This window comes from Mesocricetus auratus, unplaced genomic scaffold (genome assembly GCF_017639785.1).
Source record: "Mesocricetus auratus isolate SY011 unplaced genomic scaffold, BCM_Maur_2.0 Super-Scaffold_100022, whole genome shotgun sequence".
Lineage (NCBI taxonomy): Eukaryota > Metazoa > Chordata > Mammalia > Rodentia > Cricetidae > Mesocricetus > Mesocricetus auratus.
The window spans coordinates 24,777,255-24,805,236 of NW_024429203.1; the positions used below are offsets into that span (position 1 = coordinate 24,777,255).

At 41.9% G+C, this 27,982-nt stretch overlaps 1 protein-coding gene across 1 annotated transcript in view; it reads left to right on the forward strand.

Annotated features, from left to right (window-relative positions):
• Positions 1 to 27,982, forward strand: part of Sik3 (SIK family kinase 3) — a 225,485-nt gene that overhangs the window by 103,727 nt on the left and 93,776 nt on the right. The window contains 3 exon segments of the mRNA XM_013112888.3: positions 12,209 to 12,325; positions 15,339 to 15,389; positions 15,391 to 15,403. Coding sequence (XP_012968342.2) covers positions 12,209 to 12,325; positions 15,339 to 15,389; positions 15,391 to 15,403 — 181 coding nt within the window.

The window sequence follows — 27,982 nt, forward strand, 5'->3', positions numbered from 1 at the left end:
TTATGATTTCTGTCATTTTTTTCTTTAGCAAAGAGAATATAAATATGAAGCTAGAGAGGGTAAGAGCACTGCTTGGTCTTCTGATGACTTGGGTTCAATTCTCAGCACCCATATGCTAGCTCACAGCCATCTGTGACTCTAGTTCCAGAGGATTGGATGTCCTCTTCTGACTGCATCTGACTCCAGGTTTGTATGTGGTGCACAGATGTGTGTGCAGACACAGCACCCACACACATTAAATAATTTAAAAAATAATTGTTAGATATAACATTAAGTACAGCACAGATGAGCCTCATTAGCACTGTAAACACAAAACTGCCATTCCATGGAAACTTGTTGTAGACTCTTTGCTATGGAGATAAATTGAGAGTAAATGAAAAGAAGTTTTTGCAGGCCCCTCGTTCAGAGAGCAGTCTCTGTTTCTTGGGAGTCTATGCCCACAGAAGTCCAAAGGTAGGAGTGTATGGCAAGGTAGAGCTTTCTTAAGTTTTGTATCCAAAGCTAGTAACGTTTTAAAATCTTGAGGAGAAACCACAGATTGCATCACGGTCCTGGTATTTTGTTGGTATAGAGTGAAGGGTGATCTCAGAGGATTTGAAAGCCTGCCCTGGGATGTGTGTGACATGTGCCCTTTTCTGGTTTCTTTTCCTTCATCAGCACAAGACATACTTTTGAAACCGTATATATTCTAAGCTAGTGAATCCAGGTCAGCACACACAGCAGCCGTTTTTCCAAACTGCATGCTTTGCTAGCTTCCAGATCTGGGTCCAGAGTTTATACAAAGCAAATTCTAACCTCTGCCAAGTTCTGTTGGGATGCAGAAGGAAGTGAACAGTCTGGAGAATCTGGAAATGCATGCTGCCTTTAGGGGAAGCTGCAGTTGGGAATCTGCTTCCATGTGGATTTTCCCTTCATGGACCACTGTGTTATTAAGCAGGCTAAGCTCGAAAGGTCACTCTGTATGAGATGAAGAACACTGAATGGCCTGTTCCATTGCTTCCTGCTCGTGCCAGCTAGAAGCCATAACCTCCATTTCTCCTGTGGGGTATCAGTTTGGCTGTTGTCCCTTTAGGACTATGGTGATTTGTAGCCACAACTTTTAGCATGCTGAAAAGTTCTATGGTTGATTGTACATAAAATCCTCCAGTAAAATAATTTGAATTTTTTCTTTATATCATCCTTACTAAGTTGGGGAACATGCTAACCACTAGTTTAAGTTCTGCCAGTGGTTGGAGCCTTAGAAATCAGGTGTCTTTATCTTTCTCATCTTGAAATAAACAAGACTTTCTTCGTTTATTGATTGATTTTTAGATCATGAGTTGAGACACTGTCTTTGCCTGTCTGCTGCTGGTTATGACTCTTCGTGCATAGACAACCCTTCCTTTTGTATGGTAATGTGAGACTGTGGAATTATACACAGACCTGACCTACTTTGGAAGAACCAGAGGACAAAGAAAACCCAAACTTGCTTCATCTTTTGGTTAAAAAGCGGAGGTTTGGGAATCTGAAGACCAGAGCTTCCTGTATCTTTTTCTTCCTCCATGATTCCAGCCAGTCTTGTCTGTCCCTCTGCACACACCAGAAATTTCTCTGAATGTGCTGCTTGTAGATGAAGCCATTGTGTGCTGATCTGAAAGTATTTGGCTGTTTTCCCAATAACACTATGGCTTTGGAAAAAACGAGGATGAACAAACCTTTTAAAATGTTTTCATTGTTAATTATCCTTTTTTAATGTGTTCAATGGTATGAGTAAGTCAATCTTTTTTTTCTAAGAGGCAGTTGGGATAGAAAAGTACACCATTCATTATACATATTAACGAATCAGTTAGAACAGTAGTCACCCCATTGACTGCTGTGGCTGCCTAGGAATTGTGATTCTGTTTCCATCTTAGTTTGATTATCTAATTTATTGTGTTGTTATCAACAAGTTTTGTTGTTGTTGTTTTGTTTTTTGAGATGGCTTTCACTGTGTTTGTCCTAGAACAGACTGGCCATGAACTCAGAGAGATCTACTTGCCTCTGCCTCATGAGTCCTGGGTGGGTTAAAGGTTTGAGCCCCCTTTCCTGGCTTTGCTTGTCATTTTGAATTGAGTCTCTCTGTGTAGTCCTCTTTAGCCTTGGTCTTATTCAGTTCTCTAGTTTTAGCTTCCTGAGTAGTGGTATTACTGAATGGACCATCATACTTACTTCCTATAATAATTAGTTGATTACTCATTTTGGAAGTGCTTGAAATTGAATCTGTTTCCTTGTGAATGTTTGGGGAGTGCTCTACCCCTAAGCTCCTATTCCTTGATATACCCATGTTGACTATGTCTTTAGACATCAGAAATAGTAGGTTTCTTTGGCAATGTGCGAATATTTTACCTTCATATAATTATGTGTACCATGTGCATGAGGGCATCTGATTCTCTGGAACTGGAGTTACAGATGATTGTGAGTAGTTAGGTGGATTCTGGGAACAAAACCCTGATGTTTACAAGAGCAAGCACTCGTAACCACTGGACCATCTCTCCAGCCCCTCTATGGTGGTCCATGTGCTGTGTCACTTCTTTAATACAGACCCTTCACAAGTGTACATTATAGGTCTCTTTGGCAATGAGCTAAGAGGCCTATTTGATTTTAAACTAGCACTGTCATACACTATAAAGAAGGATTAATGGTATAGCTGTTGTTTTTTTTTTTTTGCTTAAATTGTAAATGTTTTTACTTTTTTTAACCTCATCGTTACTACTAGCTATATTCAATATTTTAGTTGGTCAGTCTGTATGTATGGTAATTCCCTTTAAGTGAAGTCTTTGCTCTTTTAGCAGCTGTCTGCAATTCTAGGCTTAGACTTTAGTGTCCTTTCAGCAGGGTGGCAGAGGGGCATTTGAGAGGCATGTAGTTTGCTAAGGGAAAGCCTTGGATGCTAACTGCTGTGTTACACATTCAGTTCAAGTAGCTACTTCCACTATGGTGTGGTTCTGTCTGATGCATAGGATAGTGACACCACTTAGCAGATTTCTCCGTGGAAGTGTTCTTATCTCTGTGTCCCTTCTTATCTTTACATAAACATCAGAAACTTGAGAGTTAATTAATGTTTCCCAAATTTTCCAGGAATTGACTTAGGTTACGTAAATGGCACCATTCACCACATGAAATGCTAACATTTGTTTTGGGAGTGAAATTCACTTTACTTGAGAAACTTGACTATGAAATTAAAGGAGCATTTTGAAACTGGGGGGGGGATGTAAAATGTTCTCACTGCATTACGATTTTGATGAAGTTCTAGAAGTTTATTCTCTGCCAGCTGTGGTAGCATGCAACCATGACAAGGAAAACTACCTAGAAGGTGGTTGTTACCTTGTTCCTAATGGGCTCCAGGAGACTAGCTTTTCAGGCTAGCTTTTCAGCTCTTGACCAGCCCAATCTCACAACCACCCAGATGGGGAGCGTGTGGCTTGACAAAGATGTCCTGCTTTATCATCTACATGTGCATGCCAATGAGACCTTCAGAAATGAGGAAGGTAATTGGGAAATACCATCCCCCATCAAAAAAAGAGGAATTTAAAACAGTTTTAAAACTGTTATTTTGTTCCCTTGGTCCACTGAGACTCCTGTCCTTGCACGCAGGCTGTGTTCTTAGGCCTTGGGTGTATTAATATATTGCGAGGGTTTAACATGTGAACCATTGTTTGGTTCTCCAAGAGCAGCATTGCTGTTGAATGGTTATCAGGATACCTGTCCAGCATGACAAACCACCATAGGGTAGGTAGGCTTAAGAAGTTAAGTCATGATAGTTGGGTTTAAGTTGCTTTCAGCTGGGCTTTGAGAAGTCCGAGTTCTAGGTGCTGTGGCTTACCTCCTGAACAGTGTAAGAACAACGAGTCTAACCTGGTTGACAAATGCTGTTCTTGGGAAGAGCAAGGTCCTCCATGAGTTTGTTATTTTTACCCACTTGTTGGCACCCCAGGAAAGAGTAACATGTACTTCATTAAGAGCACCCACCTTGAGCTTCATTCAGCTTCCTGCCTCCTCCCTGACTTGTTCCAAAGCACATTGCCAAGTTCTCCACACGTCTAATCTTTCTTCTTTGGGGCAAAAATGTAATCTCTTAGCTTATTTTCTCACTGTAACAGTTAAATCCTTCTTGTTTTTCTTTCATTTTGGAGTCTCCTTAACACTGGCTAATGCCGCTGTCTTCCACACCGTTCTTGGGTTGCCACTTGGAACTGATGGAACGTCCTTGTTGCCTCATTTTGCTTTTACCGTCCCTCTAGTTTCCTATCCTTAACCTTTCTCTCTTTTCTAAGATCTCTTGGACAGGGGGCCAGACTCAGTGGTAGAGCCCTTGTCTTGCAGGCAGGAGGCCATGGGCTTTATCCAAGGACCTTCTGATTGCCTTCTACTCTTTAGTCCCCTCCTCCTTCTCTGCATTAGGGCTTTAGGATGCTCTGGTTCTGCTAGACAAGCTCCTCCAGTGAACTATGTCAGCAAGGACATCCGTGCCAGCAGTGCCGAGCTCTTGAATTGAGCCTTTGATGCCAGCCTCAACATCTCCCTTCAAAACTCTCACTGCTTGTTAATCTAAAGTAAATACCAGAAAATGGAAAGCTGAGTTCTGATACTTACCTGTTCTTCAGTTTATTGTTAGCTCCATCTTTTCTTCCACTCAGTTTTTAAAAGTATCTTTTTGTCTGACCCATTGAAGTGGTAATCCTTCAGACCAAGGGCTATTTTATATCAACATTCTATAAGCATACAGTACATTGTCAGCACTTTGTAAATACTAGTTAATCATAGTAGTACTCAGGTCTGTGTGCCTGAGCGAGTCACCTGTAATGATGGGGACAATTGCAGGGCTTCTGCCTTCTGCATTTTAAATGGTAACCACATAGAAATTATTGGAACTGAAAAATCATTTTTTTATCTTTGAAGTTTCTCCTTCACTGCTTTGAGTTTTGAGTAATCACCAAAATTTATCCTTTGTTTCATATACTACTTTATTAATTATGCATAAACAACCAAGTTTCATGGTGTATTTGATGACTTTCAATAAATTCTCCATTCTTTATCTTGCAGAAATCCTAAATCACCATTCAGGACAGTCCAGAGAAGTACAGCAAAATGGAAGCTCAGCTGTATACCTCTAAATGCTGGGTGTTTTAGATGATAGCTGACTCACTACTGTGTGTGGGCAATGTTGAGTCCTCTCTGGTGGAATTAGCTCATACTCTCGACCCCTAGCCATTAGGCTTGCCAGCTGCACATTTTCCAAGAAGCAGTTGTGACTGGTGTGTAAAATGAATGAAGAGGCATTTCTGTTCACATATTCAGTTTTCCTTTACCCATTACTTCTTGGCTTGTCTATTTCTTTAAAAGTAAAGTAGGGACTTCAGTTAAGAAGTTTGTTTGAGTACAGAGGTTAGGCTTGTCCCAGGAATGTGACCAGCCTATATCCTGACTGGTCATATGACTGACACAGCATTAATCACAGCCACTTAGTGCCTGCCAGGTTTGGTTTAAGATTTCAGCTTGTGAAATTGGTGGTTTCTTTAAGTTGTTTTTCCCAATGGTCATTCTATTTTGTAGCTGGGTTTAAGAGAAAAGTTTTGTTTCTTCTTCATCAATTGAAAGGTTTTACAATTCCTTTTCTAGGTCACTAGTCCCCAGTTGGACCTTTAAAGGAGTTCAGCCCTACCAGGGGAAAAAGTGACTAGTTTTCACGTTTTCCCAAAGATTGATTTGTTTCAGATGCACAGAGGAATGATGAATTTATTGCATATGATGATGCCATAGTTAGTGGTAGTTCTCCACGGGTCTGGGGCTGGCAGAGCTTCTAAGGCTCTGTCCTTGTGTCCCCAGGATAAAAGGTCTTCATAAAAATCTATTTTCATTTTTTAGTTTTATCCTCCACAGTTATGAAATGGAAGCCGGGTGTTGGTAGCACACGCCTTTAATCCCAGCCCTTGGGAGGCAGAGGCAGGCGAATCTCTGAGTTCGAGGCCAGCCTGGTCTACAAAGCGAGTTCCAGGACAGCCTCCAAGACAATACAGAGAAACCCTGTCTCGAAAAACAAAACAAAACAAAACAACAACAACAACAACAACAACAAAAACCCCACAATTATAAAATGGAGATTTCCAGAGAATACTGTCCTGTGACTAGTAGTTTGTTCCCATGGTTAAGGGAATATATGCTTATAACTCACATTCTTAAAATGTTGGTTTTAATCTCTGATTTTAATTTGATTTGTTAGTGAATAGAGAAAGTATATATATAACAAACCTTTTTTGAAGTTCGTCAATAATTTTTTTCTTTTTGGTAATAGCACAAAATCTCTTTTGGAGGGAGGGTGTCACTATGTAGTCCTAGCTAGCCTCGCACTCATTATGTAGATCAGACTGGTCTCAGACTTGCAGTGATCCTTCTGCCTCTGCCAACGGCATTCTGGGATTATAGGTATATACCACCATGCCTGGCTTTCTCAATGATTTAAGTCCTGAAACCTGAAAGCTGAGACCTGCTGTTTTAGGCTGCACTTTCGTTCTCTAGAAACTCTTAGAATAGCTGCCAAGGAACTTGTATAGTGCAGCACAGCCAGACATTCAGCCAACATTTTCTTAGGAGAGTTCAAGTGAGCGGGTAGAGATGACTTTAGAATCCCCCCAAAGCATTGTTTGAACATTAACTGCCGGGCCTTTGGCCAATTCTCTGTGACATGGGTAGTGGAGTCTTTTAGAAATCATTTTAGTAGAATGTCTCCTATAGATTAATTAGCATTTTACATCATCTAGACTAGTGCTATCCAATAGAATGAGGAGTGTATATCATTTGAAATTTTCTCCTTCCCTTCCTTTTTTGAAATATAGAAAATTGAACCCAGGCCTTGTTCTTGTTATACAAACCTTCTGTCATTGGGCAGCATTCCCAGACCTCACCAATTGTCCATGGAACTGCAATCCTCCTGCCTCAGTCTCCCAGGTAGTTGGAATTCAGGCCTTTGGCACCAAGCTTGGCAGTACTCACATTTTTAAAAAGTTAAAAGAAGCCAGGTAATGGTGTCACATGCCTTTAATCCCAGCACTCGGGAGGGGGTGTGGGAGGTGGGGGTGGGGGACAGGTAGGCAGATCTCTGTGAGTTGGAGACCAGCCTGGTCTACAAAGCTGCACAGAGAAACCCTGTCTTGGAAAACAAAACGAAACAAAACAAAACAAAAAAGTTAAAAGAAACAAAGTTAATTTGAGTAGTATATTCTATTTAATATCTAAAATCTTATTTCTACTTATAATCAATAGAAAATTTTGTTAGTGAGTTTACAGTCCTTTGGTAATACTAATGCGATAAATGGTATATATTTGTATCTTCATTGTATACATTGACCACATTCAAATGATGTGTAGCCACATATCATGTGACTATTGTACAATACTAGACAGAGCTAGACCATTCAGTCATTCTAGAGCTGAGTTGAGAACAATCTAGAGTAGGTAAGATTTGCCCTAGAAACAGACAAAAAAATTTGCTTCTATGTTAATACAAAAACATGGGTCCACTGAGAAAACTCAGTGGCAGAAATTCTCCTCTCCAAGTTTTAAGACATTTCAATGAGAGAGGCAGCGTTTTCCCTTAAAAGAATGCCCCTTTGTCTAGAGCAAGGTGATGCTCCTCTTAGAAGCATCCCCACCCCCACCCCCAGCTATGCCAGCATTTGCTGACTAGTCAAAGGGACCACACCTTCTCTTTTTGGAAGAATTTTTGAGTTTTCCCCCTACATGATGTTTTTTTTCTTTTAAAGCTGTGCGTTTGTCATAGCATTTCACTGAAACCCCCAGCAGGGGTTTTTGCTGGGGAATGGTAATGGGGAAAGGTGGTTGTTTTTGATCTTAGCACTGAACTTTTTTCCTGGCTCATTGGTTTGCCTTCTGCCACCATATCTTCCCTCAGAAAGTGCTGTCGGAATATGCAAGAGAATGAGTTGGCTTTGGGGGAAGAAACCACTACTTTTTTTCATCTTCATTCTGTATGTGCATTGCTGTGTTGCAAAACTGAGGTAAGAGTCAAGGCAAGGAGGCTGTGGTTTCAGAAGTGAGAACAAGGCGGTAATGGCTCTCCCCCTCTATAGTGAGTGCAAAAGCTCTGACTTTGGCATAAGCTGATTTTTTTTTTCTTACCAGATGCCAATTTAAAAAGAATTCGTTGAAAGGAAGTATGTTGTGGAGGGAAATTTTTCAGGACTTTCACAATCTGTATCTATTTAGCAACATATTTGATTCGATGCCATGCCTAATTAATATTACAGTGTCAATTCACAAAGTCATATTCTTTTCAAGAGGAGTCTGTGTAGAGCAGGCCAACCCAGGGAATAGCCATGTGCTCTGTGTTAGCTTCTTGTTAATGGTTTTCATGTGCACATGTAAATGTATGACCAGCTACAGTCTCTAAAAACATACTCAGGGCCTGGAGAGATAGCTCAGCAGTTAAGAGCACTTGCTGCACTTTCTGAAGACCCAGGTTCGATTCCCAGCACCCATAGGGCAGCTCACAGCCCTCTGTAACTGTCATCCAACTCCCTCTTCTGGTTTCCAGCAGCATCAGGCACACACATGGTACACTGCCATGCATCCAGACCAAACACCTGTGTACATACATACAATATACTCTTTGGAAGCTTGTTAGTCAACCTGCAGATTTACTTTAGTTATAGATAAGGATCATTTTTTAAGCAGCCTACGTGTACTGTAAGCTATTATGTAGCCCCCAATAAGTCTGTAGCTGTGAGAATCCGTGTTCATTATGCTGTTCCAGTGTTCTCAAAATCATCCTGCCTTCATGCCAGCACTGCTCCCTGAATTGGTGTTTTTCTGTTGTTCCTCTTCTGGCTGTCGAGAACCATTCTTTTTCCAGCCTGTAGCTACGGTTATTCTTGTGTGTCTCAGGAACTTGTTGGGACAAGCAGGTTTGCCATTGCCCAGCAATCCTTGAGTGTTGCAGGGGCTAGTGCCCCTTGGTAAGGGGGACCAGGGGAGCCTGGCCTGCTGTGAACTACACAGTGCTCTCTTGGGCACAGCCATCAGGTTAGGCCTTGCTTGTCTTCCATCCTGTGGTTCAGGGCGACTTTCCTGAGTGGAATTCACCCCCCAGCTGTGTTCTTTCCACAGCAGCTGGCAGCGGGTCAGGTGGCTCTGAATATTGCCTACAGATTGTTAGCTAGTTTACTTTTTGGCCACTGGTTTGTCCTCTAACGAATGAATTGATGTTTTAAATTCAGAATTATGTTGTTTAGAGAAGCCAATCTAATCCATGACTTGGAATGCTCAAAGCTTAAGGCTAGATTCCAGAAATTTTGAAGTAACATCAGTAACTTTATAGAATAGATACCCCCCATCTGTAAGTGATAGACTTCAAGAACCCAAGGGGGTGCCTGGAGCCACAGACAGTGCTAGCCCCCTTCTTTCTCACTAATAAAATAGAGTAATTGTAACAGTACACTATAATAAAAGTTATGTAAATATGCTCTTTACCTTGAAATTTGATTGTACTGGGGATCTTAGAAACTATATATGCTTTCTTTTCCATTTTTGTTTGTTTCTTCCTATCTTGCTTTGTTTTGTTTTGCTTTTCAAGACAGGGTTTCTCTTTGTAGCCCTGGCTGTCCTAGAACTTGCTCTGTAGACCTTGCACTCACAGAGACCTGCCTGCCTCGGCCTCTGAATGCTGGGACAAAGGACGTGTGCTACCACCACACCACTTGTTTGTTTCTGGAGACAGAGTCTTACTATGTAGCCCAGGCTGGCCTCACACTTGCGACCCTCCATAGTTTATAGGATTATAGGCACGCACCATCATGCCAGGTTCTCTCTAATTAATGTGAGAAGGCGAAGGAAGTACCTTCCAGCTTCCTTTTGATACATCAGAACTGCTCACTTGCCAGCATTGCTGCTCTTGTATTTTGTGTTGCTCCGATCAGTAAAACAAGGACTACCTGAGCATAAGCTGAGTGATGCTTCAGCTCCCGATCTGATAACTGAGTTGGTGACTGAGTAATAGGTGGATAGCATGTATGACACTGATGTGCTTGGTGGAGAGATGATTTATGCCCCAAGGTAGGACACAGATGATTGTGCAAAAATCCTCAAGCTTGGTACAGTGCCTTGTGGTTGTGCAGTTTTCCATTTACTGTTCCTAGACTATACTATAGTTAGTTGGTAACTGAAGCTAGAGAGCATGAAACTGGGATACCAATCCCATATATGTCTGTCATGGGTCAGGCACTCTTAAGCAGGTTGTGTGCATGACCTTAGTTAATTCCCAGCATCCCCTCAGGGAAATTCCTGCCCCTGTGCCCACATTTTACAGAGAAGGAGTTACAAGAATTAAAATAACTTGCTCGATGTTCTAAACTTTTTGATTCAAGCAACTTGGCTTCTTTTTGCCCTTGCTTGTGATCCTGTATCCAGTGCTGGGCAAAGCTTCTCCTTGAGGTGTTTTGTGGAGTCTTTGTCTCATTTCCCTGAGGAGCAGGGCAGAATTTGATGCTGTGTAGATATTCTGTAAAGAAGTACTGTTTGTTATGATACTATTTGGGGAGCTGTTTCAAGAGAAGCAGGTGAAGGCCCCGGACCAGCTGGTGGAGCTGTGCCTATGAGTTGGCACAAATAACCAATAGATATGCCGGTGGTCAAAAGTCATGATCTCAGACTTAGAGATCAAAGAGCTGCCAGGATGTGTGGGTGATTCCATTCCTTCATGTTAAAGACCGACACCTGTCCTAGTCCCTTCCCTTGTCTGTCTTCTGAGTGAATCCTCCTGTGTTCTCTTCTCTCCTGGGTGGAATATGTTGTTCTCTGCTCAGCCGCTGTATCTTTTCTGTCGAGCATCTTTTTCCCATAGTAGATTCCAAGTCCTGCAAGTCAGAGCTGTGCCCATTAGGCATGGGAGCTTTTGGGGCACCCAGGTCATTCCTCACATTCCACCAGCAGGCCATGAGCACGCTGAAGTCCTCCTCCATAGTCTTCAGTCTGAAAATATGAAAAACTGCAAACAAAGTCACCTTTTTGCCCGGCATCTGTGTACACAGCTAACTGATCATGTATAGGTCCACATGGTCTTCATTGCCCCATCTAAACATTTTACTAGATTGCTTATGTATTGATTAAGTAATTGAAACTGCCAGGTGGTTTTGGTTCACGCCTTTAATTCCAGTACTTGGGAGACAAGGCAGATGGATCTCTGTGAGGTCAAGGCCAGCCTGGTGTACAGAGTGAGTTATATGTATGTAGAGAGTTATGTAGAATGACCTCTCAAAGCATTAAAAAAATTAGTAGATTGAAACAGTCTGTCATCTTTTATTCTACTTTAAAATGTCTCTGTTGTGTCACATGGTGAGTGACTCATATAATATCACTACCCAAGGGGCTGGTGTAAAACAGATTGAATTTGAGACCCGTTTTGGCTACATAGTGAGTTCTAGGGCAGCCTAGGCTACGTTGCAAGATTGTTTCAAGAAACTATATGCTGCCAGGTATCATGAGAATAATGGGTCAGATAGAAAAAGGGGTTGTGCTGGGGCAGTGTATTGGGAGCATAGAAAGATCTTCGGACTCATATGGTATTAATGTTAAGGGTTTCTTTCCCAAGGCAGATCACATTTATCTGCTGCATACTTGTTAATGACTAAATGTTGGGTCCACTGCTTACTCCTTACTGTCTGCGCCTTAGTTTCCATATTAATGAAAGAAGGTTCACAATCATGAGTGTTAGGAGGTTTAAGGTAGTTGTACATATAAGGCAGTGAGACCTGTGACTGGCACATAACCACTGCCACCCTGCTTGATCTTCTCCTGGTGGTACCTTACTGTCATCTCAGACCTGTCACACATGCTTTGTCTTCACAAGAAGTCCCACCCTCCACTCATGGAAGTGTGATTTGAGCCAGCCATGGCCACATCTCTGCTGTGATGAAGTGTTCTGTCCTGGCTTTTACTGTGTAGGCAGCTTCAGAAGTGCAGAAGATCCATTGGCTCTTGGAGCCTGTCCTCTGAGACCAATTTGATTGGAATCCATATCCTGCCTTTAAAAAGAGTTAGACCATTTTCTTCCTTGACATCCTAAAAACACAATGTTAGCGGTTGTGTTTTATAGAATATAGTGGTTTAAAGTGAATTCAATTTTCCGGAGTAAACTGCTTTTAATAACGTATCCATGCATTTTCTCCTCTGTTGCCAGGTTGCTATTAAAATCATAGATAAGACCCAGCTGGATGAAGAAAACTTGAAGAAGATTTTCCGGGAAGTTCAGATAATGAAGATGCTTTGCCACCCACATATCATCAGGCTTTACCAGGTACGAGGACCACAGTCCCAGAGTGGCCTACTGGTCCAAGCCCCCTGTTGAGAAAATGTGGGTGCCATTACCCTGACTGTTTCCTGGGGAGCTCTTCCTGACCCCTTACAGGTCCTTTGTATCTGTCTTTTGATTCTCCCCAAGCATTACATAGAATGAGTCAAAGGCTGAAAAGTTTCCTTATTTGGATTAGAGTTCTTCAGTAGCATGGAAACTCAAAAGCAACAGAGAACATGTTATCTCCTCATGTGATTATTTAAATGTTAGTTTAAAATTATGAATTATGGTGGTGAAGGATATCTCAAGAATGACGACTTAGCTTAATCACCGCCCTCCCTTCTGTTCTCTAGAAAGTTCAGGGCTTAGTTCTCCTAGGCAGTCTTAATTGTTTTTGATAATCTGGAGGTAAACACCATGCCATGGAAGAGCTTTCTGTTGCAGTTTTCTTATCTTCCTAAGAAGCAAGCTTGCCTTGTGCCATCATCAAAATGACTTGCTAGCCTTATGGCAAAGTAATGACTCTATTGCATGGAATTTCAGACTGATGAGAAGGGAGGACTTTGCTTTAGCGGGCTGGAGGAAGAGATACTTTGAAGAGAGGTGGGGTTTCTCAGATTGCAGTGTGCTGCGTTCATGCAGCCAGCCCTTGCTCACAGCTCTGCAGCTAAGCAGTCATCTCCAGAGTTGAGGGAAGTGGCCACCCACTCGCTGTGTTCGTTACTGTGAGTGTGCAGCAGACGCTTCCTGACTCAGGTGTGTGTCAGGCTGGAGAAGCATCCTGCCGCCACAATACTGCTGGCACAATGGGCAGACTTGCATAGCCTGCTGATTTTTATGGAAAAGAAAACATGAAATGAGGCATGTGTGGCTAAGCCAGCAGCTGTAGGCCTCCTCTCTGGCACCAGTTGCCCTCATGATGAAGTGAGTTCAGTCAGTCAGGCTGGTTGAAACACATCTTAGTAAATGACATTGGGCAACAGCTACCTTCTGTAAGAAGTGAAGGTAAAGACCTCCCTGGTGCTGTCTGAAGACCTGCACAGTGAGTGGTCCGTATCTGTCCTTTGCTCCCTGCCTATCTTGGTAGAGTAAATAAATTGAGTGTTTTCCCTCTTGTTTATTTTGTTTTGCTTGTTTTGTAACACAGCTTTACTCTGTAGCTCAAGCTGGTCTCTAACTCAGATATATATAATTTACAGGAGACACTGTTTTGAAAGAACATTTGCAGCTAATGAGAGTAAGGAGAGGGGAGGAATATAAAGAAAGCACACAATATAATATCTTTTCCTCTGAACACCTGCAATATATTTAATATCGGATATTTTTTGTCATGTAAGTTAACTACAGAGACAGGTCTCGTGGGTTGATACCACCAATTTATAAAGACTTTTATAAAAGGACACAAAAGCTGTTTTACTGGAAAATGAACTTAATATATATTCATATAATGGAGTATTATAAAGCCATTAAAAGGAAGGGACAGACCCAGGCTTGGTGCCACATGTCTGTAGTCACAATACTTGGGAGACTAATGCAGGAGGATCAAGGCTAGGGTGCACTATGTAGTGAGTTCTAGGCCAGCTTAGTGTGTATAGTAAGACCCTCTCTTACAAAACAACCCCTCCAACCAACCAACAAATGACACACGTATACATACACACACAAAGCAAGGTGTGTGTATGTGTGTGTGTGTGTTCTAACACTATACATATGTGGTGTTATTGTTTACAGATGAAAAAGAAAGCAGCTGACAAGAAGTGTAATTAATGAACTACAGTGTAGTAAAGGTTAGGTCTATTGTGTAGCTTGTGGCTAGAATCAGGTAACCAAAGTAACCGAGGAATTAAACTTAATTTATTTTAAATTAGTTAATTTTAATGTAAAAACTGAAGCAGCCTAATTTTTTTAAGATCATTGAAATGATGATTTTTTTGGACATATTGGTGTAAACCATGAAAGTTGCTTCTTGCCTTTTTTAATAAATTGTGACCACTTAGATCCACTCCCAGCCGGGCGTTGGTGGCACACGCCTTTAATCCCATCACTTGGGAGGCAGAGGCAGGCGGATCACTGTGAGTTCGAGACCAGCCTGGTCTACCGAGCGAGTTCCAGGACAGCCTCCAAAGCCACAGGGAAACCCTGTCTCGAAAAACAAAAAAACAAACAACAACAACAACAACAAAAAAGATCCACTCCCAGTGGCCACACTCACTTGTGTCACTTGACATCCTCAGGAGAGGTGCCCAGTGCTGAGTGTCTCCCAGGAGTGAGGTGAAGACAAGTGGTAGAAGCCCCAGGCTTTCCTTTTATGCCCTGGGTGCTTAAAATGTGTACAGTGGATCCTGACATAGATCCATATATGACTTAAAAGGGTCCGGCAAAGAGGAACAGCCCTGGTTGTCCTGGAATCCATTCTGTGGACCAGGCTGGCCTTGAACTCACAGAGATCCACCTGCTTCTGTCTCCCAAGTGGTGGGACTAAAGGTGTGTGCCACCACTGCCCGGCTGATTGTGAAAATTTTAAAAGCAGCAAAATGGAGACTGGACAAAGTATGAGTGAATGAATTTCATTATTGAAAGGCATGGCATTTTTTAATGGGATTCCCCCCTTCTTTGAACAAATGGTCCATGGAAAGGAAAGTTGGTATTTCCATTTAAAAATCAAGTCCTCTGTGGTTTCTGGGCGGTCCTTAAAGAGTCCCAGTGTTCTCACTAAGGCTCTTACCTCTTCCCCTGGGCTGGGGGTGGGGGAGGGGCAGTTTGAACTGCAATGATGGTGAAACTGAACTTTTTTTCAGTTCTTAGCAGCTTCAGCTTATTGGATCAGAGACCAGGGGACCCAGAGGGCTGTGCCTCTGAGGCAGTAAATGTCTCCTGGGTTTCAGAACCCACAGAATCCCAGTTTCCCTGTTCCCTCCCCACTTTAAACAGGGCTGTTAACGTGACAGGCTCATTGGTTCTCTTCCTGGACCAGTCTGTCAACCTGTGTCACCGTCATTTTTCTGCCTTTGTACAGGTCATGGAGACAGAGCGGATGATTTATCTGGTGACGGAATATGCTAGCGGAGGGGGAAATATTTGGTAAGCACCTTCACTGCATCCTTTAAACAACTCTTGAGCGCACCCTGCAAACCTGAAACCGCTGTCCTGGCTCTCTGTCACTTGCTCTGCTGCCTCTTGATGCTGCCTGTTGGCATGGTCACACAATTTCAGGCTTTTTTTTTAAAGTTAGAAACAAGCTTGCTTCACATGTCAATCCCAGCTCCCTCTCCCTTCCCTCCTCCCCCGCACCCCAGTAACCCCCCAATTTGAGTTTTTTATTCAGCTAGTTATTTGTTTTTTGTTTTTTTTTTAGCAAAGGTGTTTTGTTTGCTTTAGTTGGATGTTAACAGTTGAGATAAAATATCTCAAAACCAAACATTCCTGCTGATAATGTGACTGAGGGTCTTTCCTGTTTCCAGGCTGTAGCTGAGGTTGCCAAGGGTGATGAGATCCACATGTGTGGGGCCCCCCTGGTGTGAAGAAGCACCTTGAGAGTTCCTAACCCTGTTTAAATATAACCCTGAAATCTGTCCCTTGCGGTGTGCACACAGTCCCAATGGTGGGTTTGCCTCCTGTAGCTGCTGTCTTGTTACACTTGATCTTAGAGAGATTTTGTTCCTGGCAAATCTGACTTGGAGTTAGTAAAAACTGAGGAAAGAATTCTCTGTGGTCACAGTGATAAATATTGCCACGTGGAGGTGAAGAGCAAATTTCCAAACTTAAAGTCATATGCCTTTTGTAAGAGCCAATACTAATTTAAAATGTATGGTATCACTTTTAAAATAGGCATTCCTACTAGAGATTATATGGTGTGTGTGTGCACGTGCAAATGGGCACATACAAATGTTAAATTTAATGCAGTAGTTGTAGCATATATGTGTATATGCTAAACTTAACTCAGAAAATTAAGCATGTGAAGGATAGGCCAGAAATGGAGGTATACATCTTTAATTCCAGCACTCTGAATGCAAAGGTGGGGGAATCTTTGTGAATTCTAAGCCAGCCTAAAGTATATAGTGAGTTCCAGATCAGCCAGACCTACATGGAGAAATCCTGTCTCAAGAAACCCCAAGCAACTTTTTTTTTCAGGTATCACTGTCATTCCTGTTACTTCCTTTTGAAGGACTATCAAGTGTTTCTTAGTCTTATTTTTAAAGTACTATGTTTATGCTTATTTTATGTCATGTTAATAACAATGGGCTAAAACTTTTCATCCAAATATAGTGTTGAAAGAGATACATCATTTCAAAGAGATTAGTGCATTAAAATCTTAGAGTAATAACACTGTATGTTAAGAAGATAGTATAGGTTTTTAGTGTGTGTGATAATTATATTCCAATAAGTTACTTTGGAGGTGTTGGCTCCATATCAAGACACTAATTTCCCCCTCCATAAAGAAATGTAGCAGAAGACAGATGTGGAGGTCTACGTGAGTCTTAGACTAGAAGAACCCGAACTGTAGACCTTCATGCAGGAGTATCGAAGTGCACAGATGGCTTCCTGTTTATGCGCGTCCATAGAGCAGAGAATAGAAGTGTGTCAGACTGCCTGTAGAAAGAGAGATTGCCTAGTGTTGTTGGGGAGTGAACTGTTATCTGACATCCCAGGCATGTGTTACAGTAAAGCTTTAATTCAGGTCACAAATGTACACAAAAGCCAAGCACCTCCGAAGTCCCCGAGCTGCCTGTTAGCCATGTTGGAGTAAGGCATTTATTCATAGAGCAACATTGATGATCTTAGAGTAAGATAGACTGGGGCATCTTAATGCTCTTGATATTAATGCTTAATGCAAGCCTGGTATGTGTGCCCTGCTTTTGGGGGAAGCAGATCATAAAAGGAAAGGTAACAGTCCTTTGATTATTGACTCTTTGTGGGACTCAATGCATTAGCCAGCAGAATACACTTTGGTATTTTCAAAAAGAAACTATTACACCTACCATACAATTACATGAGTAAATATATTATTAATTTACATTATTAGTATTGGTGTGTGGGTGTGTGTACGTACATGTGTATGCATGCCATGGAACATATGTGGAGGTCAGAGTATAGCTTTTAGGAGTTGCTTCCTGTCCTCCACCTGGTTTTGTGGCAGTCTCTCCTCTCTCTATCACGTTCCTGTCTCCCGGGCTGCCTGTCCTCTAAGCATCTGGGTGATTCTGTGGTCTCTGCCTCCCATCTCAGTGTAGAGGCACTGAGGTTTCAGACACTGTAGCACCTCACTTGTTACATGGTCCAGGATGTGAACTGCTCATCAGGTTGTCAAGGCAAGCTCTTACCCTCTGAACCACCTTCTTGGCCCATTACTAGACTTTTTTCCCTAACTTTTTCTTTTAGATTTGTTTACCTATCATCTATCTATCTATCTATCTATCTATCTATCTATCTATCTATCTATCTATCTCTATCAAGTATACAGCATCTGTCTTTATGCCCGCAGGCCAAGAGAGGGTGCCAGAATGTGAGCCACCATGTGGTTGCTGGGGATTGAACTCAGGTCCTCTGGAAGAACAGCCAGTGTTCTTAATCTCTGAGCCATCTCTCCAGCCCCGCCATTACAAGACTTTTTAATGAGTAGTTTAAGAAGAAAATGATGGATTACCCAAAGAAATCACTAAATTCTCACACAGGCTTGTGTGACAGAACAGCTTGGCTAGCCTGTGCCAAGGCCCAGGTTTGGTTACTAGAGCTACAAACCCAAAACCACACAAGCAAGGAGACTGCACAAGAATAAAGCTCTGATTTTCTATCTGTGTAAAAAATAAGAAAGAGGCACTTAGTGGAGAAGTGAGGTGTTGAGGGCTGGAGGTGTGGTTGGGTGGCAGTGTGTATGCCTGGCACGTGGGAGACCCTAGATTCCATGTCAGCATAGGTGAGGACAGGGTGGTGGTGCAGGGAGTGGGGGAGCTGCCTATTTGTTCTTTTGCTTGAGGCAAGGTACCAAATGATTCTTGGACTGAGTCCCATAGTCTCCAAAGAGTGAGGTCTACAGTTGTCAAGATGAAATGGGACCTAATGGTATAGCAAAATTTCAAGTCCTGCCTATGTAAGTCCCTAGGTTTGACTTCCAAAAATGGGGGGTGGGGGTGAGTGTAATGAGTCAGCATGTAGAGAACCCTGGCATATGCTTCCTTTTAAAGACCAAATGGGAGAGGTCTTGTGTCATAAGTTCATACAGAATTCTCATCTGCTGCCACGTGAAACTGATGAGAAGTATTTTTAAAAGGCTATAGAAGTGATCCTATAGACAAGGAGCAAATGAAGAAACATTTGTCCAAGAACATCTATGAAAATTCAGTAAGAAAATAGAGTCTAATGCATATACACAGGTTCAGTAAGGTGGAGATAGATTTCAGTCTAGACATTCAGCCAGATCTTAGTACCAGCATCTAGATAGATGGTTGTCTTCCCAGGAAGAGCAGTGATAGGTTTTTTCAAATACCTGGTTTGGAGGTGGGGGATTCTCCGCCAACGCAATAAGCCAAATTAATAAGACCAGGTTTAATAAACAGAGCAAATCGACTCCCTTGAGAAAAATCACGTGACAGGTCTAGGGCCTAGGTCTTAAATACTCTATAGGGGAGGTCTGCCTCTTGGTGGGCTTTCTGAGCAGGTGGGATTTGGGAGGGAGGGCCTGAGGTGCAATTTCCACCTAAACGAGCAGAACGTTTGCCATCTTTCCTATTACCTGTTGGGAAACTGTGTCCCCAAGAGTGCAGTTGAAGTAGGGGCTCCCTTCTGTCCAGAAAAGCACATCACTCTTCTTGGATCGTAAGACTGGTTCTATGCCAGGGAGTCAGGTTGAGATCATATCAGGCTGCCCTCCCATTTTCTTTTCATAGAGCTCTCAACTCTTGGAGTGTCACTCAGAAGTTTGCCCTTGACCCCATATCTAGCTTTTACTGGCTGGTTTTATGTGTCAACTTGATACAAGTTAGAGTCATCAGAGGAAGGAGTCTCAGTTGAGGAAATGCCTTGATGAGATCCAGCTGTAAGGCATTTTCTCATTTGGTGATCAATAGGGAAGGGTCCAGCCCATGGTAGATGGGGCCATCCCTGGGCTGCTGGTCCTGGGTTCTATAAGAAAGGAGGCTGAATAAGCCATAGGGAGCAAGTCAGTAATCAGCACCACTCCATGGCCTCTGCATCAGCTCCTGCTTACAGGATCCTGCCCTTTTTGAGTTCCTGTCCTGACTTCCTTCACTGATGAACAACAATATGTAAGTGTAAGCCAAATAAGCCTTTTAGTCCCCAACTTGCTTTTTGGTTATAGTGTTTACTTGAAGCAATAGAAATCCAAGCTAAGGCAAAACTCAAGGCACTAACTCAGAGGTTTTCCTGGGGGGAGAAAACAAGACCATAAAGTAGATAGATCCCAACACTTTCTCAAAGGACATGCCTTTATTTGCAAGTGAGAGTGGAGTTCACTGCCACACCTTCAGTAACGGTAGAACTTGTACTGTGAGGCACCCAAGAGGAGATTCTTGATGGAACCTCAGCTTTCAACATGATCGTCCACACAAAAGTCCCACAGAGTAAGACATCTCAAAAGAGCTACCTGAGTCAGGAGTTGGGGGAGTTTGTTGCTTTTTTTGTTTTGTTTTTTGTTTTTGATTGCATTGTTTGTAGAGCAACTCATGACCCAGAGCATGGTATAAAACAATAGAACAATCAGCTAGCAATTAATGGAGTTTAACAGCTGGGTTTGGTTAAGAAAAGCGACGTGGAGAACTCGGTTCAACCTACTGAGATCCCAGATACACTGAAGCTGCTTCTCCCAGAAGTGAAGACCCAAATCCGAAGAGCATGAAGGAGTCAACTCCAGGTGATAGAAATGAACAAAGAACAGTAATAAGTGAGAGGGGCATAAGAAACCACAGGTGCTACATTATGTCATCTAGAATGCCAATGTTCAACTAAAACAACAAAAACCAAGACACATCAAAGCATGCACAATTATTGGACAAAATGCAGGTCATTAAAAATGGCTGTTAGACTGATCAGATGTTAGATTTACCAGAAGAAACACCTTTAAAGAAACATAATGATGTCCACAGAAATAGAGGAAGTCACAGTTGAAGCAACAATGGTAAATGAAGATATAATGTCAATTTAGATAGAGAAAACCAGCAGGAGACATTATTTTGAAAAAAAATAATTATGGGGTTGGGAACTAAATAAACCATTAGAAAGATTCAGCAGCAGATTTGAACTGGCAGAAAGAAGAAACAGACTCGAGGATAGATGGGTAAGATTGCCCACTCTGAGGTACAGAGATGAGAGGAGTGAAAAGCAGCCTCAGGACTGGAGATAGTCAGGAGCTTCCTGTGTGCACAGTGGGAATATCAGGAGTGTGTAGAGACAGAAGCCAAAACTGTATGGAAAGGTGGCTCTGAACCTAGCAGATGTTTCAAAAACAGCCCACGTGTCCAAGACCCTCACAAGTGTAGCTACATAGAAAGGCCCACAAAAACACATCACAGGGAGAACTAACTGATGTAGACAAGCACGGGGAGAAAAGACTGAAGGGAAATGGCACCACCTTAAAGAAAAGCCCTGAAAGTCAAACGTCTGACTGCCTAGCTGAAATGATGGCACTCACAGGGCGTTAGGGTAATAGTCAAATAAAAGTGTGTCCACAAAACCCCATTTTCCCACAAAATGGACTTTCAAAAAGAAGGTAAAATATTTTTCCAAGAGGCAAAAACCAGAGAAACTGTGCTGACAGGTCAGTCCCCCTTACAAAGACAGGAAGTAATAAAGGCTGAAAGCAAGTATTTCTAGATGGTCACGTAAGTCTACCCACAAGATTAAGATATGAAAGAAAAGGTAGTTTTGTGATTACAAAAGAAGAGATGTGAACGTTTTTAAGAAGCAGTTGTATGAAGTGACATGTAGATGATACATCGCTACCACATACGTATGTGCAAGAGCACAAAGGAGGTATGGGGAGAAAAACTGCATTTGCTTAAGGGGTCACTACAAATGACGAAATGATGGTTCCAGAAATATACTGGCTTGATTGGTTTACAAATATTAACTGAATAGTACTAGCGACAGGGATGGTAATAGTGCTATGTAGGAGCCATGGACATCAGAGTTAAAGCTCTATTCATGGCAGCCTGTTTGCAGGCATGGCGTAAGACTAGTGTTTTGAGTATAGCTCAAAAGCAAGAGGACAGTGTGAACAGGAAGCAGAGTCACTGGATGAATGCGCCGTGCACACCTCACGTTTCTTAATGTCTCCTAGCAAGGCACCAGCGGCTTTTGCTGCAGCCTTTCCTTTCAAGAATACTTGTATATACTTGGACAGATAGCAGCACTCTCAGGATCTCAAACTAAGGTCTTGTTAGCCAGGCACAGACTTGTATCTCAGTGTTCAGGAGACTGAGGCAGGAAGATTCAGTTCTGAGTCATCCTGACCTAAACAGTTTTTTTTGTTTGTTTGTTTTGTTTTGTTTTTACGAGACAGGGCTTCTCTGTATTGTTTTGGAGGCTGTCGGTCCAGCCCGGCCTCGAACTCACAGAGATCCACCTGCCTCTGCCTCCCGAGTACTGGGATTAAAGGCGTGCGCCACCACTGCCCGGCCTCACCTAAACAGTTAGATCCCTGTCTCAAGAAGCAAGCAAACAAAAAGCAAGCAGGTTGGAAGTGCACTGGTGTTATTGTAAAAGATCATATCTGAGTTCTCTAACCTTAGTGTTTTTCTCCCAGTAACGCACACTGTGTATGTGTGTGTGTGTGTGTGTGTGTGTGTGTGTGTGGTGTGTGTGCGCACTCGCACGTATGTTGAGGTACCATATTTGTAGTGTCCTGTGTGAACTAGGCCTCTAAACTAAAGCAAGTTGACTTTGTGGTATTTGCTCTGTCTTGAAACCCTTTGTCGCTGACCCTGAAGGTGAGGGCTCCCATACCTTCTGCCAACACCTATGCAGATGTTAAAATGATCAGCTTTCACTTAAGATAAAATCTCAGACCCTCTGAATTTAAGAGGCAAGTAACATTTGCACTGTTTTTATTTGCTTAAACGGGGTACTAGAGGTCAGGGTTGAAGGTATGTGGGGGAATATTTGTCTGTTAGTAGCTGGATGAAAACCATAATGTGTACAGTAGGCTTCATGGGGGTTAAGTAGGCCATGGCTGAGAGATGGGCATAGTTGTTAAGGAAGTATCTGTGTATGAAGAAGTAGAGGACATATGGTTCCAGATAATTTTTTAGGTAGGAGAATATGAGAATTAAGTGTATGATGTGTTTCAAACTGGAGTTAGCTGTTGTTTCAAAAGAGGAAGGTAGTGATAAGTAGTTGAAAGAGTTAATTATGGAGGCTGGAGCGATGGCTCAGAGATTAAGAGCACTGACTGCTCTTCCAGAGGTCCTGAGTTCAGTTCCCAGCAACTACATGGTGGTTCACAACCACCTAGAGTGAGATCTGCTGATTTTTTTCTGGTATGCAGGCATACATGTAGGCACAACACTGTATACATAATAAATAAAAGTCTTAAAAAAAAGAGTTGATTAAAGATCCTACGTGCTGAAAGCCATGAATAAATCATCTGCAGAAGACTAAGTGATTGGCACTTTTCAACAGGCTTCAACATTTACCTGTGTAATTGGGATAAAACAGATGTATAGCAGCTCATGACATGCATGTGCACAAATATTGAGGCCATTAGTCATAAAATAATGTTTGGATTTGGTCTTACACTTCAGTGGAAAAAAGTTATACAAGTGTGATCAGGGTAAATGATCATCCTTAGAATACAAAAGGCTGGAGGTCTGGATGAATTTGAAAACCAGTGTGTTGGGCATAAGAAGGTCAGGTAATATCTAAGACTATGGTCCCTATGTGTTAACTGCTGGTCAGGTGTTGCTGTTGCTCAGCAGCTTCACTGGGCAAGGGCACATTCTGACTGCACAGAGCGTGCGATACTTTCATATTTAAATAAATCCTATTTGAAAGAACTAAAAATATTTCACTTTGGCCCTAGTAGTTTAGCTTTTGAGTTGTAGCGTGCCATGTGTAAAGTGCTCTCTGAACTCCTCAGACTTAGTATGTTTGAGAAATAGAAAAGAACAGATTTCATTGCTATTTCTTTATTGTTTACGCGGTGAGGTTTTTTTTTATATATATTCTGTTAAGTTATTAAGATAAAGCTCAACACTGTCGGTCTCACTAGCTATGTGGGTGCTGACCTTGTCTAGGGGACTGGGGACTGGATTACACTTGGCATCTCTGCTAGTGCTGTCTTCTGACCCAGCTCCTTCTGCAGCTTGCTCAGAACACTAACCCCATCTCTAGGATCTTCTTCTAATACTCTCCTTCTCCTTAGACTCTCCTCTACATTTGGCTGTTGAGTGTGCACCCCTGTAAGAATGGCATCATTTGTTTCTGAACCCCCTCCCTTGTTTCAGATTCTTTCCTGCATTATCTCATTAGAGACGGTTTCATCTAAACCTCAGTTTTTCCTCCTGAAGTACTATTCTGTATCATTTCTGCTTTAATTTTTTTTTATTCAAATACTTATTTTATTTGGTCATGAAGCAAATATAACTGACCCCAAATTTGTTAAAAGTTTACTTACAGAGGCATTTATTTATTTATTTATTTTTGTTTTTGTTTTTTTATTTCCTACTTATTGAATACAACTATTTTGGAGATTAAGTTAGAAATTAACATTTCAAATGCACTTAATGCAAAGTGCTAATTAGCAGGGAAGAACTGGAGTATAACTTTTTAACAAGCACATTTTGTATATGACAAAGATATATTTTCTGAGCTAAAAGATGGAATATTTAAAAAAAGTCTTCTAAGACGCTTTTTCACCTTTTCTAGTAGGCACAATTGTCCTCTCAGTGCCATAGTTTTGAAACATGTTTTAATGAAGTCATCATAGTATAACAAGCTGAGAGACTCGTGGGGCTGTAATTATCTGGTTTGTTGTTGTTTTTTTTTAAAATTTATTTTCCAGTTTAAATTTAGATAAGAAACAAGGTTGCTTCACAAGTCAGTTCCAGGTCCCTCTCCCATTCCCTCCCTTCCTCCTGTGCCTCCCCTCCCCCCCCGTTAGCCCCTCATTTCTCCAGGGAGGGTGAGGCCCTCCATGGGGGTGTGCATAGTGTGTCATTTCATATAGGGCAGGGCCTAGACCCTTCCCCAAGAGTTCAGGGTGAGAGTGCACCTCACATTGTTCTATGGGAGTCCAAAGTCCGTGTGTATACTTGGGATGGGTACTGATCTGCTGCCCAATGCTCAATAGATTCCCTAGGCCTCTTCACTGACACCCAGATTCAGGGGGTCTTGATCAGTCCCATGCTGGATTCCCAGGCTGATGCCTGGGATTCAAGAGTTAACCTTTGTCTGGTCAGCTGTTTCTGGGGGTTAAACCAGCCCAGTCTTAATCCCTTTGATCATCAGTCCTCCCTCTCTGTTACTGGCTTTCTTGAGTTCAGCTCAGTACTTAACCAAGGGAGTCTGCCTCTTCTTCGATCAGCCACTAAATAAAGTTTCTGTTTCCCAGACTCTCTGGCCATAGGATTGTAGGCTGGCACTCCCCAGATCTATGTCTAAAATCCATATATGAGAGAGTACATGCCATGTTTCTCTTTTTGTGACTGGGTTACCTCACTCAGGATGGTTTCTTCTAGTGTCATCCATTTGCCTGCGAATCTCATGATTCCATTATTTTTTTCTGCTGAATAGTACTCCATTGTGTAGATGTACCACATTTTCTCTATCCACTCTTCAGGTGAGGGACATCTAGGTTGCTTCCACGTTCTGGCAATTACAAATAAAGCTGCTATGAACATAGTGGAACAGACATCTTTGTTGTATGAATGGGCATCTTTTGGATATATGCCTAAGAGTGGAGTTGCTGGGTCTTGTGGTAGGTTTATTCCCATTTTTCTGAGGAATCTCCACACTGATTTCCAAAGTGGCTGAACCAGTTGGCACTCCCACCAGCAATGGAGGAGTGTCCCCCTTTCACCACATCCTCTCCAGCATAAATTGTCATTGGTGTTTTTGATTTTAGCCATTCTGACAGGGGTGAGATGGTATCTGAGAGTTGTTTTGATTTGCATTTCCCGGATGGCTAAGGATGTTGAGCACTTTCTCAAGTGCCTCTCAGCCATTTTAGACTCCTCTATTGAAAACTCTCTATTTAGTTCTGCAGCCCACTTTTTAATAGGGTCCTTTGGTGTTTTGGAGACTTGCTTCTTGAGTTCTTTGTAAATTTTGGAGATCAACCCTCTGTCAGATGTGGAATTAGTGAATATTTTTTCCCATTCTGTGGGCTGCCTTTTTGTCTTGCTGACTGTGTCCTTTGCCTTACAGAAGCTTCTCAGTTTCAGTAGGTCCCATTTATTAATTGTTGATCTTACTGCCTGTGCTACTGGTGTTATGTTCAGGAAGCTGTCTCCTGTACCAATTCGTTCAAGGGTACCACCCACTTTCTCTTCTAAGAGGTTCAGTGTGGCTGGATTTATGTTGAGGTCTTTGATCCATTTGGACTTAAGTTTTGTGCATGGCGATAGACATGGGTCGATCTGCATTCTTCTACATGCCAGTCTCCAATTATGCCAGCACCATTTGTTGAAGATGCTTTCTTTATTCCATTGTATATTTTTAGCTTCTTTGTCAAAGATCAGATGTTCATACGTGTGTGGGTTAATACCCGGATTTTCAATTCGATTCCATTGGTCTACCTGTCTATTTTTGTGCCAATACCAAGCTGTTTTCAGGACTATAGCTCTATAATAGAGCTTGAGGTCAGGGATGGTGATGCCTCCGGACGTTGCCTTGTTGAACAGGGTTGTTTTGGCTATCCTGGGTCTTTTGTTTTTCCATACAAAATTGATTATTGTTCTTTCAAGGTCTGTGAAGAACTGTGCTGGGATTTTAATGGGGATTGCATTGAATCTGTAGATTGCTTTTGGCAGGATTGCCATTTTTACTACATTGATCCTGTCTATCCAAGAGCATGGGAGGTCTTTCCATTTTCTGAGGGCTTCTTTAATTTCTTTCTTTAAAGATTCAAAGTTCTTACAATACAGGTCTTTCACTTGTTTGGTTAGCGTTACCCCAAGGTATTTTATGTTGTTTGTGGCAATTGTAAAGGGTGATGTTTCTCTGATTTCTCTTTCAGCCCTTTTATCATCTGTATATAGTAGGGCTACTGATTTTCTTGAGTTGATCTTGTAGCCTGCCACTTTGCTGAAGGTGTTAATCAGCTGTAAGAGTTCCCTGGTAGAGTTCTTTGGGTCATTGATGTAAACTATCATATTGTCTGCAAACAGTGAAAGTTTGACCTCTTCCTTCCCAATTTGTATCCCCTTGATCCCCCTTTGTTGTCGTATGGCAATAGCTAGAACTTCAAGTACCATGTTGAAAAGGTATGGAGAGAGTGGACAGCCTTGTTTTGTTCCTGATTTTAGAGGAATTGCGTTGAGTTTCTGTCCATTTAGTTTGATGTTGGCTGTTGGTTTACTGTATATAGCTTTTATTATGTTTAAGTATGTCCCTGTTATCCCAGATCTCTCCAAGACCTTTATCATGAAGGGGTGTTGGATTTTGTCAAAGGCTTTTTCAGCATCTAGTGAGATGATCATGTGATTTTTGTTTTTCAGCTTGTTTATATGGTGGTTTACGTTGATGGATTTTCGTATGTTGAACCATCCCTGCATTCCTGGGATGAAACCTACTTGATCGTGGTGAATGATTGTTTTGATGTGTTCTTGGATCCGATTTGCCAGTATTTTATTGAGTATTTTTGCATCAATGTTCATGAGGGATATTGGTCTGAAATTCTCTTTCTTAGTTGTATCTTTGTGTGGCTTGGGGATCAAGGTTATTGAAGCCTCATAGAAAGAGTTTGGCAAAGACCCTTCTGCTTCTATTGTGTGGAACACTTTGAGAAGAATTGGTATAAGCTGTTCTTTGAATTTCTGGTAGAATTCTGCACTGAGGCCATCTGGACCTGGGCTTTTTTTGGTTGGGAGACTTTTGATGACAGCTTCTATTTCCATAGGGGTTATAGGTCTATTTAAATTGCTTATCTGTTCTTGATTTAGTTTTGGCAATTGATAGCTGTCCAGGAAGTCATCCATTTCCTTTAAATTTTCGAATTTTGTGGAGTACAGGTTTTCAAAGTATGACCTAATGATTCTCTGGATTTCCTCAGAGTCTGTTGTTATGTCCCCCTTTTCATTTCTAATTTTGTTAATTTGCGTGTTCACTCTCTGCTGTTTGGTAAGTTTGGACAAAGGTTTGTCTATCTTGTTGATTTTCTCAAAGAACCAACTCTTCGTTGCGTTGATTCTTTGTATTGTTTTCCTGGTTTCTACTTTATTGATTTCAGCCCTCAATTTGATTATTTCCTGGCGTCTACTCCTCCTGGGGGAGTGTGCTTCTTTGTGTTCTAGAGCTTTCAGCTGTGATGTTAATTCTCTGGTATAACTGTTCTCCTGTTTCTTCATGTGAGCATTTAGCGCTATGAACTTCCCCCGTAGCATTGCTTTCAAAGTATCCCATAGGTTTGGGTATGTTGTGTCTTCATTCTCATTGAATTCGAGGAAGTCTTTAATTTCTTTTTTTATTTCCTCTTTGACCCAGGGATGG